Genomic DNA, 15201 nt, shown 5'->3' with positions numbered 1-15201 from the left:
GTGCTTTGGGAGGCCGAGGTGAGTGGATTGCCTGAGCCCGTGGGTTCAAGACCCGCCTGGGCAACTTGGCAAGACTGCATCTCAACAAAACATCAAAAACTAGCCGGGTTGGTAGCATGCGCCTGTAGTTCCAGCTACTTCGAAGACTGAGGTGGAAGGATTGCTGGAGCCCAGCAGGGCGAGGCTGCGGTGGCCAGGAGCATGTCACTGCACTCCAGTCGGGGAGACGGAGTGATACTCCAGCTCAAAAAAAAAAAAAGCAGTACATAAGCACAATATCACCCCAAGTCATGTAGTCTCTGACTCCACTGTACATTGTAAGAGAATAAAAGTAAAAAGACATATATTGTCTTAGTATTTTTAATGAAAATAGTTTTGATCCTCCAGACCACCTGAAAGGGTCTCAAGGTCCCCTAAGGGTTCCCACACTAGACTTTAAGAACCTCTCCTGTAAGGGAACAAGGATGACAACTACTATTCATGTTTAGCATAAATCAGGCATTATGTCAAGTGCTTCACTCTTGATATATCAAATCCCCACTCTGTCAACTTGGTATCATCTCCATTTTACAGATGAGAAAACAGATTAAGGGAGGCAGTATCTCTTGCTAAAAGTCACATAATTCAAATATAGATAGGTCAGATTCCAGATAGGTTCCTTCCACTCCACCAAGTAGATGCTCCAAAGCAGAAGACAGAGAGAAATATGTAGTATCCCAGGATCTCTAGAAAGCTTCATCAGTTCCCCAGGCCGCCTCACCTTTTGGGCTGCTGACGATGTTTGCACTGAGCGAGGAGGGGCTCTTGCTCAGAAGCACATCCTCTTCCCCAGCTGAGCTCTGGGCATCCACTCTCTTCACCTCTCCAGCCAGAACCCTGGGCTCGGAGAGGTCATCCCCCTGGGGTGTGAGGGGTTTACGCTGGCAGAGAGCTGGGTCTCTTGGTACCAAAAAAGCACTAGGGTCAAAATTTTCCCGAGGAAATTTAACAATTTTCTGTGATTTTATCCATCGACCATTTACAAATTGAAATCGTTTAAGGTGAATAATCTGGAGAAAAGGTAGAAAACATCTGCGTTAAAGGGTTCTGAAGGTACAAAATTTACATGAAAAACCCAGATCTAATATATATATATATGAATGTTCAGGTAGATGAACATTCAGGAATGTAAACATTAACATTTACTCTTCATTATTCTTTTAAGACCTCAAAAATATGGTTTTTTACAAAGGTCTCTATTCCATGATGTGTTTTATGTGATGGCTACATGAGTATAACAATTATCAACATTAATTAAACTGGACATTTGAAATCTAGCATTTAAGGTAATTATGCCTCAATTCAAAAGAAAGACTCGCCTCTCCTCCCCACCTACCTTGTTCCTAAGTCTGCCCTCCCTGCCCTCTTCTTCCCTTTCCCCAATTTCCATATGTGGAACTAGCTAATAAATATTACTTTTTTTTTTTGAGTTGGAGTCTCACTCTGTCACCTAGACTGGAATGCAGTAGCATGTTCCCGGTCACCGCAGCCTGCTGGGCTCCAGTGATCCTTCCTCCTCAGCTTTCCAAGTAGCTGGAACTACAGGTGCGCGCTACCATGCCCAGCTAATTTTTGATTTATTGTGGAGATGAGTTATTGCCAAGATGGGTCTTGAACCCACAGGCTCAGGCAATCCACTTGCCTAGGCCTCCGAAAGTGCTGGGATTACAGACTGAGCCACTGAGCCCAGCCAATATTACTTTCTTATGCATCAGTCCCTGGGAAGCTATTCTAGTCTAAGGAAAGAAAAACCTACATTCAGTTTCAAAGAATGGTAGGATAAAAATATAAATGCATACGTCTGGTTAAATATACTAGTACCTTACAGTTATACTGATCTTAAATAAATAGGAGGATTTGTCACCTTAAACTCTCCTGACAAGCTATAGGAGAGTCTCCTAATCCAAGGGAAAAGGCAGAGGTGAATGAAATCTAAAAAAACACATAAGCCCCAGTGCACTGGTGTGTTTGTGCACACACAACTCAACCTAGAGTGCCAGTCATGTGACAAGTGCAGCGAGCAATGGACGCTCCTGGCTTGGCTGCCCTTCTACTAAGAGCTGGCCTAAAGCTTCCTCTCCACAGAGCCATGGAGCCAGCAGCGCTTTCACCCTCTCCCAAAGTCCAAACTCACCAGGCTGTACTACTGGCAGCGCTTCTCACACTGCACTGAACTGCAGTTACTGGTCTACATGACTTCTCTCTTGCTAGGCTATAAGCTCTTTAGGAATAGGAACTATCAAACATTTGTAGAACAATTCATCTCTGTGCTCAAGATAAAAACCTTGTATAGAAAAAGTATTTTAAACACTGTGGCAGGAAGGGTCTTCTTTTCTTTTTCTTTGAGTTGGAGTATCACTCTGTTGCCTAGGCTGGAGTACAGTGGAGTACGGCCACTGCAGCCTAGACCTGCTGGGTTCAGGCGATCCTTACACCTCAATCTTCCAAGTAGCTGGAACTACAGACACGTGCTACCACACCCAGTTTATTTTTTGATTTAGTGTAGAGACAAGGTCTCACTAAGTTGCCCAGGCTGCTCTCGAACCCTGAGTTCAGGCAGTCCTTTCGCCTCAGCCTCCCAAAGTGCTGGGATTACAGGCTTGAGCCACGGCGCCGAGCCAGGGTCTTATTTTCAAAATAACAAGAACATTTGTTTGTTCATGACTTCTTTCCTTTGTGCCAGACTCCTGCTCTCTGAGAGGTAGGTAGGGCTGTGACATACCAGAATCGGGGGAAGCCTCCAGAGATCCAGCTTCTTGGTGGCCAGGCAGTGGGTCTTACACTTGGAGCAGTAGTACATCTCGTTTTCCCCGAGCTCCTCCTCACTGGTGAAAGCACGGAGACAGCTGTCCAGGTTGATGGGCTCGGCTTGTGCTCGGCGACTCTGCTCTACGCTCTCGTGCTCATCTACCACCTGCAGTAGAGCAATAGGAGAAATGGGGGTTGTGGAGGGCATCTAAAATGGTCATCTAGCTATGCATCATCCTCTCAGCCGTTCACCCACACCTTACTCTACATGAGGAAAAGGAAAGCACAACTCAGACCCGAGTCTAAGCAAATACAGCATCTATACATTTATTCACAAATATGACATCAGTAACACGCTGGACAGAATTCCTTATATGACCATAGCTTTTCTTGAAAAATTTCTGAATGCTTCAAAATGACAAAAACAGGCTGGGCATAGTGGCTTATGCCTATAATCCTAGCACTTAGGGAGGCTGAGGCAAGAGGATTACCTGAGTCCAGGAGTTCAAGACCAGCCTAAGAAACATAATAAGACTTCGTCTTAAAAAAAAAAAAAAAAAAAAACAATTAAAAACGTAGGCACAGTGGCACATGCCAGTAGTCTCAGCTATCTGGAGGCTGAGGCGGAAGGATGGCCTGAGTCCAGGAGGTTGAGGCTATGGTGAGCTGTGATCATGCCATAGTACTCCTGCTAAAGAGTGAGACTCCGACTCAAAAAAAAAAAAAAAGAAAAAAAAAAAAGAATAAACAAGGAATTGCTTGCTTATTTCACACTTTTGAAATCCCAAAATAGTTTACATGTGAGCTGGCCCTCAAGCTAGAGGTGCTGAGTTAGTCATTTACTTTTAACCAGAAAGACAGGGTATTATTAGTATGCTGCAGACTTCACAGAATTGAGGAGAAACAGTATTACTGAAATACAGTCAAATCTGAATGAAATAAAAAAGGGAGCCGGGTTCGGTGGCTCAAGCCTGTAATCCGGTGCCTTGGGAGGCTGAGGTGAGTGGATTGCCTGAGCCCGCGGGTTCGAGACCCACCTGGGCAACTTGGTGAGACCTCATCTCTACAATAAATCAAAAAATTAGCTGGGCGTGGTAGCACGCACCTGTAGTTCCAGCTACTTGGAAGGATGAGGCGGAAGGATCGCCAGAGCCCAGCAGGTCGAGGCTGCGGTGGCCAGGAGTGGCCACTGCACTCCAGTCTGGGCGACAGAGTGAGACTCCAACTCAAAAAAAAGCTGGGCTTGGTGGCTCAGCCTGTAATCCGGTGCCTTGGGAGGCTGAGGTGAGTGGATTGCCTGAGCCCGCGGGTTCGAGACCCACCTGGGCAACTTGGTGAGACCTCATCTCTACAATAAATCAAAAAATTAGCTGGGCGTGGTAGCACGCACCTGTAGTTCCAGCTACTTGGAAGGATGAGGCGGAAGGATCGCCAGAGCCCAGCAGGTCGAGGCTGCGGTGGCCAGGAGTGGCCACTGCACTCCAGTCTGGGCGACAGAGTGAGACTCCAACTCAAAAAAAAGCTGGGCTTGGTGGCTCAGCCTGTAATCCGGTGCCTTGGGAGGCTGAGGTGAGTGGATTGCCTGAGCCCGCGGGTTCGAGACCCACCTGGGCAACTTGGTGAGACCTCATCTCTACAATAAATCAAAAAATTAGCTGGGCGTGGTAGCACGCACCTGTAGTTCCAGCTACTTGGAAGGATGAGGCGGAAGGATCGCCAGAGCCCAGCAGGTCGAGGCTGCGGTGGCCAGGAGTGGCCACTGCACTCCAGTCTGGGCGACAGAGTGAGACTCCAACTCAAAAAAAAGCTGGGCTTGGTGGCTCAGCCTGTAATCCGGTGCCTTGGGAGGCTGAGGTGAGTGGATTGCCTGAGCCCGCGGGTTCGAGACCCACCTGGGCAACTTGGTGAGACCTCATCTCTACAATAAATCAAAAAATTAGCTGGGCGTGGTAGCACGCACCTGTAGTTCCAGCTACTTGGAAGGATGAGGCGGAAGGATCGCCAGAGCCCAGCAGGTCGAGGCTGCGGTGGCCAGGAGTGGCCACTGCACTCCAGTCTGGGCGACAGAGTGAGACTCCAACTCAAAAAAAAGCTGGGCTTGGTGGCTCAGCCTGTAATCCGGTGCCTTGGGAGGCTGAGGTGAGTGGATTGCCTGAGCCCGCGGGTTCGAGACCCACCTGGGCAACTTGGTGAGACCTCATCTCTACAATAAATCAAAAAATTAGCTGGGCGTGGTAGCACGCACCTGTAGTTCCAGCTACTTGGAAGGATGAGGCGGAAGGATCGCCAGAGCCCAGCAGGTCGAGGCTGCGGTGGCCAGGAGTGGCCACTGCACTCCAGTCTGGGCGACAGAGTGAGACTCCAACTCAAAAAAACCCCAAAAACAATAAAAAAGAAATAAAAAAGGGCACAGAAAAGCTCACTGTGAGAAGGCAACACATCAGAGCATCAAACTCGACAGAATACAACTCATTTGCATATTGACACCATGTAACAGTGTTATTTGGATACCATGTATATAATTATCTGCCTCCTGCCTCATGGGGCCTTTTATCTGAGAGCAACAAAAGAAAGAGCAAGCTCAAAAGAGCATGCTGCTTTGTTGAGAAGGCCACTAATCCCCACTCAAACCACAGGGTCCTGTTAACTAGCAAGCTAGGCTTTGTAGCTAGGAGAAACTAAGTGTAAGAAAGAAGAGCAAAGGAAGGGCAAGGGTGTAGAGATGTATGTTGGGGATGGTGAGGAGAGAATAAAGAAAGGACCTAGAATGCAACAGAAAAGGAAGAATGTTTCACTCTCCCATTCCTGGCTGCCACCTGACAAGCAATCATGAACCCCAGAGCTGGAACCCTTCTATTTGTCTCAATTATGTATGGGAAGATGGAGAGGCATGAGGACTATGAATGATACCATGAGACTTCACACAATAGATATTTGTGTTACAAGGCAAGAGCCCTGTCCACAAGTTCAACAATGACCGCCTCGCTTTCTGGTAAAAGTCGCATATATGTCCATCACCCCACTTATTGTTCTCTCTTCCAGAGGTGAACTAGTTATCTTTGCCTGAGCCAATTTCTCCCATATTTCCTTCCTGAAACTCATGATGGGAACACTAGGCTGCTGGATCACTCATTGGCACAGCTCAGGACATTCAGTTTAATTAATTAGTAAATTAATTTTTTAGTTGGAGTCTCACTCTGTCGCCCAGGCTGGAGTGCAGGGGCACGCTCCCGGTCACCGCAGCCTCGACCTGCTGGGCTCCGGCGATCCATCTGCCTCAGTCTTCCAAGCAGCTGGAACTACAGGTGTGCACTACCACACCCAGCTAATTTTTAAAATTTTTATTGTAGAGACGAGGACTCGCCAAATTGCCTGGGCTGGTCTCGAACCTGCAGGCTCAGGCAATCCACTTGCCTTGGCCTCCCAAAGTGCTGGGATTACAGGTTGAGCCACCAAGCCCAGCCACAGGACATTCAGTTTAGAACAAATTTTCAGGTAAGATGTTTCTCCCTACAGGAGAGGATGATCGTGTCACAAAGTTGTCAAATGTCCCTATAAACTATCCAGGTTGGGTTTGATCATGCAATTAAGCATAAGCATCCAGTCTAAATAACTCATTTGCAAAGGGGAACTTGGAGGAATATTTTTTTTTTTTTTTTTTTTTTAGAAAAGGAAATCTGGTTTGAACTTGAGCCACAGACTTCTTTTTTGAGCACAAGTTCTGTGGTAACACTAACTTTCATCATCTTTTGAGTTGGCCACTTAAGGGAAAAACTGACATGATTCAAAAGAAAACATGCTGTGTCACGGTTGTTGGAACAAGCAGAAAAAGAGGTGTAATAAATTCAGAAGTATTCTTTTCTCACAGCCAGTTAAATATTATCTCTATTATCTCTAGCAGGAATGTTTTATGGCCAACCACAAATTAAGCAAGCTAGTAAAGAATGTCGATTTTTATTGAAACAGGCTATAGAGCTAGATGAAGGCAGGAAGGAAAGAAGACTGATAAAAAACATATTTGTGGACTGACAATAATTTCTATTTATCAATAAAATTTCCTTAGATGATAGATTTCCTTTACCTCTTAGAATCTATGCTCAGATTCTCTACTATTATTTAAATTGTCTAAATTACTTACAGGTGCCCTCTTCTTTTTTTTCAAGGTAAAGATTTATCTTTAACACAAAACATAGAAGTAATGAAGTAATAGCTTTCATACATTATAAGACTATTTAAAAAAGAGAGAAAGGTCGGGCTTGGTGGCTCACATCTGTTACCCCAGCACTTTGGGAAACCAAGGTGGGAGGATTGCTTGAGCCCAGGAGTTCAAGAACAGCCTGGGCAAAACAGCAAGACCTCATGTCTACAAAAAGACCAAACAATTAGCTGGACATGGTAGTGCATGCTTGTAGTCCTAGCTACTTAAGAGGCTGAGGTGAAGGATGGCCTGAGCCTGGGAGGTCAAGGCTGGGTGATGAGTCTCCAGCCTGGGTGACAAAGTGAGACCCCAATTAAAAAAAAAAGGGAGACAGAAAGACCGACCTAGGAAGTTATCTAGTTAAATTTTCTATTGAGGAATAAGAAGTCCAAATAGGGAGCAAATACACAGAATAACAGCAACTGCCTCTTTATTTTCTTATTACCAAATACAATATTTGTGTAGAAATTTTAGAAAACAGAGAACAATGTAAAAAGACACAGAAATCTTTTATATTCTTAATACAAGGCAACTATTGTCAAAATGTTAGCAGATTTCTTCTGTCCTTTACCTAAACAGTATTTTATTTTAATACTGAAGAGATTTTTTTCCAGTATATGCTATTATTTTTATTTTTATTTTAGAAAGCAGGATTTAGCTGGGCTCGGTGGCTCAGCCCGTAATCCCGCGCCTTGGGAGGCTGAGGTGAGTGGATTGCCTGAGCCTGCGGGTTCGAGACCTGCCTGGGCAACTTGGCGAGATATTATCTCTACAATAAATCAAAAAATTAGCCAGGCATGATGGTACATGCTCCCGGCCACTGCACTCCAGTTTGGGTGACAGAGTGAGACTTCAACTCAAAATAAATAAATAAATAAATAAAAATGCTGTGATGAACATTTAACTGCAAATTGCAGAGTGATTACAGAGTATCCTATTTCCTAGAAGGGAAATCACTGGAATAAAAAAATAAAGCATGTGATCAATAATCTCAATTTTAAATCAAGGTGATCTCCTTTGTCTACATGACTTTCTCAGCACATGCAGAAACCACATGTAGGAAGAGCCCAGATTAGTCATATGGCTCCACTCCCCAGCAAAGCAGGGTATCTCAATAGCTCCTCGTTTCCATGGAATCCTAAGTGCATCACTGAAAGCAGAAATGGGTAAGATTTAACATGTCACATAGGCCCTTTTCCTGATAAGCAGGATGTCCTCCTAAATTTTTCAGATTGTGTACTGGGCTTGTTAAAAAGGGGAAATGAGGCTGGGTTTGGTGGCTCAGCCTGTAATCTCAGCGCTTTGGGAGGCCGAGGTGAGTGGATTGCCTGAGCCTGCGGGTTCGAGACCTGCCTGGGCAACTTGGTGAGACCTCATCTCTACAATAAATCAAAAGTTAGCCGAGTGTGGTAGCGCACGCCTGTAGTTCCAGCTACTCAGAAGGCTGAGGTGGAAGGATCGCTGGAGCCCAGCAGGTTGAGGCTGCGGTGGCCGGGAGCGGCCACTGCACTCCAGTCTGGGCGAGGGAGTGGGACTCCAACTCAAAAAAAAAAAAAGGGAAAAGACTTACAGAGCCAAATAATTTATCATCATTGACAGGATTTGTCTTGTCAGAATAATGTCCTGTCAGATTGTTTGCTGACAAAGATTTAGGAATCTATCCATTGCTGAAATTTTATCTCTTCAAAGGAAGTATGACTGAAACTGAATCACCTTGCTAATGAGCATGAGCTAGAACATTAACTTCTCTTCAGCTTTCTTTAACTTTTGGCCAGTAAGCTATCATTGGCAAATATCCATAAATTTATATTCATGCCTGGCTAGAAAGAGTGCCAGGAGCCTCAGGATATATGGGGGCATCTTTAGGGATACAAATAGGGAACTAAATCTAGAATTGGTAGTTTCCCCATTCCTCAACAGCATAAAAAGAAAAAAGCCAATTGCCATTACCAACTTATCCAAAGGAAATGCTTTGAGAAACAGTGAAGCAAATTTCCAACAATCAAGAGCCATAAAAATGCAAAAATCACTACAATTTTTCATGTAACTTAAGAAATTCCTTTGAATCTGTTGTTTTTACCCCCCCATCAGATTCTTAGTATCTCTACCCTTCAAACAATATTTGGTTGATTAAAACTGCCTGAGGCAAACATTTTAAAGTATGGAGTTCGAATTCCTTCCTTCCTTTTCTTCTTCTTCTTATTTTTTGAGTTGGAGTCTTACTCTGCTCAAGGCCACCTGCAGCCTTGACCTGCTGGGCTCAGGGGATCCCTCTGCCTCAGCCTTCTAAGATATCTGCCACCATGCCCAGCTATTCTTTTGATTTATTGTAGAGGTGAGGTCTCACCAACTTGCCCAGGTTGGTCTCAAACCTCTGGGCTTAGGCAATCCTCTTGCCTCTGCCTCCCAAAGTGCTGGGATTACAAGTATTAGCCACTGTGCTCAGCTAGAATTCTTTCTAAGGTAACATTTTCAAAACTTCAAAATTGCTCAGGCCAGAAAGTGGCAAAAGAAGAATGAGACTTGAGAAGAACACTAAGATGCATGCTTATGTATCCAATATTGAAACATTTCAATCCTTTATCTAATTTTTCTAATCACTATGCCTATTAAAGGTAGCAGCTACAGTCCTTGCTGGGATGCATTTGAGCCAAATAATTGTGGTTACCTAATGCTTCAACTTCAATAATATTTAACAAATGGTCAGGGAGATGTTTATGGGCATCATGGCCAGGTTATAGCTTCTTAATTATGCCCAGTTTTGTTTTAAGATTTACTTACGAGTATTTCTGAAATTTAATTCCTGCTATGGTTTGAATATGGTTTGTTTCAAAATTCATGCTGAAATTTTATCCCCAGTGTGGCGGTATTGGGAGGTGGGGCCCAGTGGAAGGTGTTTGAGATATGAGGGCGAATCCCTCATGAATGGCACGGTGCCATTCTTGCAGTAATGAGTTCTCACTCCAAGAACTTAGTTTCCAAGAGAATAGGTTGTCATAAAGTGAGGTTCCTCATCCTGTTTGGTCTTCCCTCTTGGCATGTCTGTTTCCTCTTTGCTCTTCTCTGCATCACTGAAGCCAGGGTCATACCTTTAAACCTCCCAGGCTGTAGTACAGCGAGCTAAATAATCTCTTTTCTTTATAAATTACCCAACCTCTAGAAAATGGAAAATGGAAAAATTCAGCAAACATGTCAACAAATTAAGTGCCATGAGAATGCTAATAAATGCTTTTCTGGTTATATTTCAATTGTCTAATACAGAAATGGCAAAATACAGTTAAACCGGGGGGAATTTCCCATAGAAAACTACCACTGTATGGTGGTCCTAAGTACTTACCCTTTCCTGTGACGTTTGATAGCGGAGGTGAAGGGCTGTGGGGTCCCAATCCACAGCAATGTAGGCATTTCCAATGAAAGCTCTATCTTCCCCACAATCAATTTTACAGCCTCTGCAAAATCTGAAGATGGGGAAAAATCCAGAGGAAGAAATAATTATGAATGAATCTAAGTTTTCTTTTCTTTTTTTTGAGTTGGAGTCTCACTCTGTTGCCCAGGCTGGAGTGCAGTGGCACACTCATAGCCACCCCAGCGTCGACTTGCTGGGCTCCAGAGATACTTCCGTCTCAGCGCAGAACTACAGGTGCAAGCAACCATGCCCGGCTAATTTTTTTTTAAAAATTTATTGTAGAGACGAGGTCTTGCCAAGTTGCCCGAGCTAGTCTCAAACCTGTGGACTCAGGCAATCCACTCCCTTCGGCCTCCCAAAGTGCTGGGATTACAGGCTGAGTTACCGAACCCAGTCCTAAATTTTCTTAATCAGAAATATTCTTCCTTCTTACTTTTCTACTTTCCTCTTGGGCTTCAAAATTTGTCATGGGCTTCTAACTTCAGACACTGATAAATGTAGGAAATTTATTTAGAGATAGGGTTTTACTCTGTTGCCCAGGCTTAAATTCACTGGTACAAACATAGCTACCTGCAAACTCAAAGTCTTTGTACTCAAGTGATACACCCATATCAGCTTCCCAAGGACTATAGGTGTGTGCCACTGCACCCAGCTAATATTCTTTTTTTTGTGTGGAGATGGGATCTTGCTATGTTGCCTAGACTGTCTCGAACTGCTGGCCTCAAGCAGTCTTACCTCCTAAGGCTCCCAAAGTGTGTGGATTATAGGAATAAGCCACAGCTCCCAGTCAGGAATATTTATTAATGATCATTAATATCTTAGGGAATTATGCTTATATCTTCTCAAGTCTTTGGTTTTACAAAGCACTTGATAACTATTTGTTAACACACAAGAAGATGTGAGTTTTTTTTTTTTTTTTTTGAGTTGGAGTCTCACTTAGTCGCCCAGACTGGAGTGCAGTGGCTGCTCCCGGCCACCGCAGCCTCGCCTGCTGGGCTCCGGCGATCCTTCCACCTCAGCCTTCCAAGTAGCCGGAATTACAGGCATGCGCTACCACGCCTGGCTGATTTTTTGATTTATTGTAGAGATGAGGTCTCGCTGCCCGGGAGGGTCATGAACCCGCGGGCTCAGGCAATCCACTCACCTCAGCCTCCCAAAGGCACGGGATTACAGGCTGAGCCACCGAACCTGGCTGAAGATGTGAGTTTTATGGCATTTAAATGATCAGGAATTGGTTATTTGAGATAATATAGTTCTCAAAAAATTCCAAGTTCAGTTATTTAATGCTCTGAGGTAGGACAATTTATCTGGTATAACAACACCTATCTCCTTGTTCGTAAAGTGGTATATTAAATAAATGCATATAAAAGTTTATGGAGTATGTGTGGGGAAGAGGACATGGCAGAATCATGGTTCATGTCTATTTTAGACTTAGTTTGGTAAGTCTATTACAGCTCTAAAGGTTGACTTCAAAATTGTCAGGCACTTTTCCTGCTGGAACAGCAATGACTAATCAATCTCCATGACGCTTTAAAAACCATAAACAGACTTCCAGCAAAGTCTAGTAAGTAAACTATGTTCTGCTGGGATCAGAATAGTCAAACTTACATATTTAAGGAGTAGAAATATAGAATAATAATTATTTATCAAAAGTTGTGGACTTCAGAGTTTATAAAACAAGCTAAGTCTCAAAAGCAAAATTTAACTATTGCCCTCACAAGGAAGAAATGAATGAACAATTTCCAAGTTTATTTTAAGCTTCTAATTATTCACAATTACTTCTCAAAACTGGAAATCTTACGAAAAAGGTATAATATCTGAAGCTGAAATTCTATGTTTCTTTTGCAGAAGGTCTCTTTACCTGTACCATGGGCACCAAGCACAGGAGTTCCCATCTTTCTGTACAACTCGTAGAGTGAATGGATACTGATAGCCCATACTGTCATCACTGAAACAGAAAGAAACACAAACCAAAGAGTATGAGAAGCATTTCTGGTCTCAGATCCATCTCCTTTTCATCTTCCCTTGAAGTAATCACAGGGAGGGACATCTGCTATAGCGGTAAGTTCCTGCTGACAGTTCAGTGCTGTTTATCCTAATCCATTAGCTGCAGCCCTCCCTGTACCAACCACACTCTGGCCTGCTATGCTGTATTCCCCACTTACAGAAGGGCTTGACTGCCAGATGTCTCTAAGGCAGTCCATGTGGTCTACGAAAATTTTACAAGAAAAGCTAATAATGAGATCAAATACCAATTATCCTTCAGCTCTAATTCTATCAGAGGATTTAATTCACATTAAACTAAAATAATTGGAACTTTCCATGATAAAAACACTAATAATTCACAAAAGGCTGTTTTTTTTGTTTTGTTTTGTTTTTTGAGTTAGAGACTCACTCTGTTGCCCAGACTGGAGTGCAGTGGCCACTCCCGGCCACCGCAGCCTCGACCTGCTGGGCTCCGGCGATCCTTCCGCCTCAGCCTTCCAAGTAGCTGGAACTACAGGCGCGTACTACCGAGCCCGGCTAATTTTTTATTTGTTGTAGAGATGAAGTCTCGCCAAGTTGCCCAGGCGGGTCTTGAACCCGCCGGCTCAGGCAATCCACTCACCTCAGCCTCCCAAAGGCGCGGGATTACAGGCTGAGCCACTGAGCCCGCCTAGGGCTGTATATTTAGAAGCTTTCTTTACTTAGAATCCCTGATGTAGTACATGCTAGGTACCACCTTTTTCCTGCCTTAACTACTCAAAGCTAAAAGCTACATGCCATTCTTGGAGTAACTTCTTTTAACTACTAACAATTGTGTCAAGATAGCCCTGTGAGTTAGTTTTCAACTTCTAAAAAAGTTTACTCATCCTTGTCCTATCAAGAAGTAATGAAACAATTTACACATGTAACAAAACATCAAGTTGTACACAATTATATACAATTCCTGTCAATTATAGTTCAATAAAGCTGGCAGGGGTGGAGAAAGGAGTAATGCAGGCAATATAACATAGGCGTGGCATACTTTACAGCTCATTTGGCAACTGGTAGGGTTATTATATGGGCGCCAAAGGCAATGAAACCATGATAAAGTGTCACTGTGAGGGCACAAGTGAGTGTCGTGTCTGGCACAGGAATTCCCATCTTTTGGCATAACTCATCCAGAGAATGATTATTGGTAGCTTGTACTGTCTAGTATCATGTCCAAACCAGGTCAACAGAAGTGAGAAATGAAAAGAAAGCTAAAAGGACACAACAGGTAGCACTCTCACAGAGGTGCAGTACCTCTCCTCTAAAGATTTCCTTTACCTTTTAACTCTAAGTGAATGATGCCTATCTTTTATGAGAGCCCTGCTTCCCCTGAAGACTCTTTAGTGCTGTTTATTCTCACACATCCCAGAACCTGGAGGTAATACAGATCGCCTCCTTATTCCTCTTTGCACTTCTAGATAATTTCTCTTTCTAAAAATTCCAGCTTCTTTGTAGCATATAGTATTATTATGCCACCTGTCGTTCCCTTGGAAGGTACATCTCTTCTTTATTCACTAAAAATTTTAGCACCTGCTTCACTGTTTTCTTCTCCACCACTTCTCCTGTTATTATTGTTGGTGACTCCTCCTAATATAAGTAATTCAACAACACTGGCCTTCTCTCTTCCAACAATAATTTCTCTACTTCATATAATCCAACCTCTCCAACTGTTATATTCTAGACCTTGCCAATACAAACTTTACCACCTCCAAAATATCAATTCCAAACATCCTAGTTTGCAACCACTACCTCTTATCTTTCTGGATCACTTTTATTCAAATATCCCTATTCTGACAATTATTTGACCCATTAGAAACCTCTAATCACTGCCCCCAATCCTCACTTTCCTCCTTACCCACTGTCCCTCAAAATAATAACTCTTCTGTATAGACAGGAATTTGTCCATTTAATCTAAATATTCAAATTTATTAACAAAAACACTCACAAAAGTAGAGACCTGTACAATGAACCCCCATGTAGTCATCACCCAACTACAATAATCATCAACTCCTGACCACTTTTATTTCACCCATACCCTTACTGACCCCTATTAGAGTCTATACTTTCCCATTTAAAAAAATTATGGTAAGATATACATAAAGTTTATCATTTCTACCATCTTTAAGTGTAAAATTTAGTGGCACTAAGTACATTCACAATGTTGTACAACCACCACTATAATCCATTTCCAGAACTCTTTCCATCTTCCCAAATAGAAACTCTTACCCATTAAGCAATAACTCCCCTGCTCTTCCCCACTGACACTGGTTTCTAATCTATTTTCTATCTCTATGAATTTGCCTATTCTAGATACCTCATAAAATAGAAATCATACAACATCTGTTCTTTTATGTTTGGCTTATTTTGGTGGAAACAACATTTTCAAGGTGCATCTATGTTTTATGATGTATCGAACTTCATTACTTTTTATGGTTCGATAATATTCCACTGTATGTATACACCATATTTTATCAGCAACCTGCTGCTGATGCACTTGGGTTGTTTCCACCCTTTGGCTATTGTGACCCACTAGATTCTTTTGATAAAAATCAGAGACATCAACCAGGTGCAGTGGCTCACACCTGTTATCCCAGCATTTTGGGAGGCAGAGGCGAGAGGATTACCTGAGCTCAGGGGTTCAAAACCAGCTTGAGAAACACTGCCTCGTCTCTACGAGAAATAAAAAAATCAGCCAGCCGGACTCGGTGGCTCAGTCTGTAATTCCACGCCTTGGGAGGCTGAGGTGAGTGGATTGCCTGAGCCCGTGGGTTCGTGACCCGCCTGGGCAACTTGGTGA

The 15201-nt window shown here is 43.3% G+C and overlaps 1 protein-coding gene across 1 annotated transcript in view; it reads right to left on the bottom strand.

Annotated features, from left to right (window-relative positions):
* Positions 1-15201, bottom strand: part of USP32 (ubiquitin specific peptidase 32) — a 165770-nt gene that overhangs the window by 6834 nt on the left and 143735 nt on the right. The window contains exons 27-30 of the mRNA XM_008048889.2: positions 12253-12339; positions 10323-10443; positions 2762-2953; positions 761-1049 (exon numbers count right to left, since the gene is read on the bottom strand). Of these exons, the coding sequence (XP_008047080.1) occupies positions 761-1049; positions 2762-2953; positions 10323-10443; positions 12253-12339 (689 nt within the window). The remainder of the gene's footprint in view (positions 1-760; positions 1050-2761; positions 2954-10322; positions 10444-12252; positions 12340-15201) is intronic.

The sequence above is a fragment of the Carlito syrichta genome, unplaced genomic scaffold, assembly GCF_000164805.1.
Source record: "Carlito syrichta isolate Samal-C Ts95f unplaced genomic scaffold, Tarsius_syrichta-2.0.1 Scaffold128086, whole genome shotgun sequence".
NCBI lineage: Eukaryota > Metazoa > Chordata > Mammalia > Primates > Tarsiidae > Carlito > Carlito syrichta.
The sequence above is the reverse complement of the archived record's forward strand: the minus strand, read 5'-3'. Positions and strand labels throughout refer to the sequence as shown.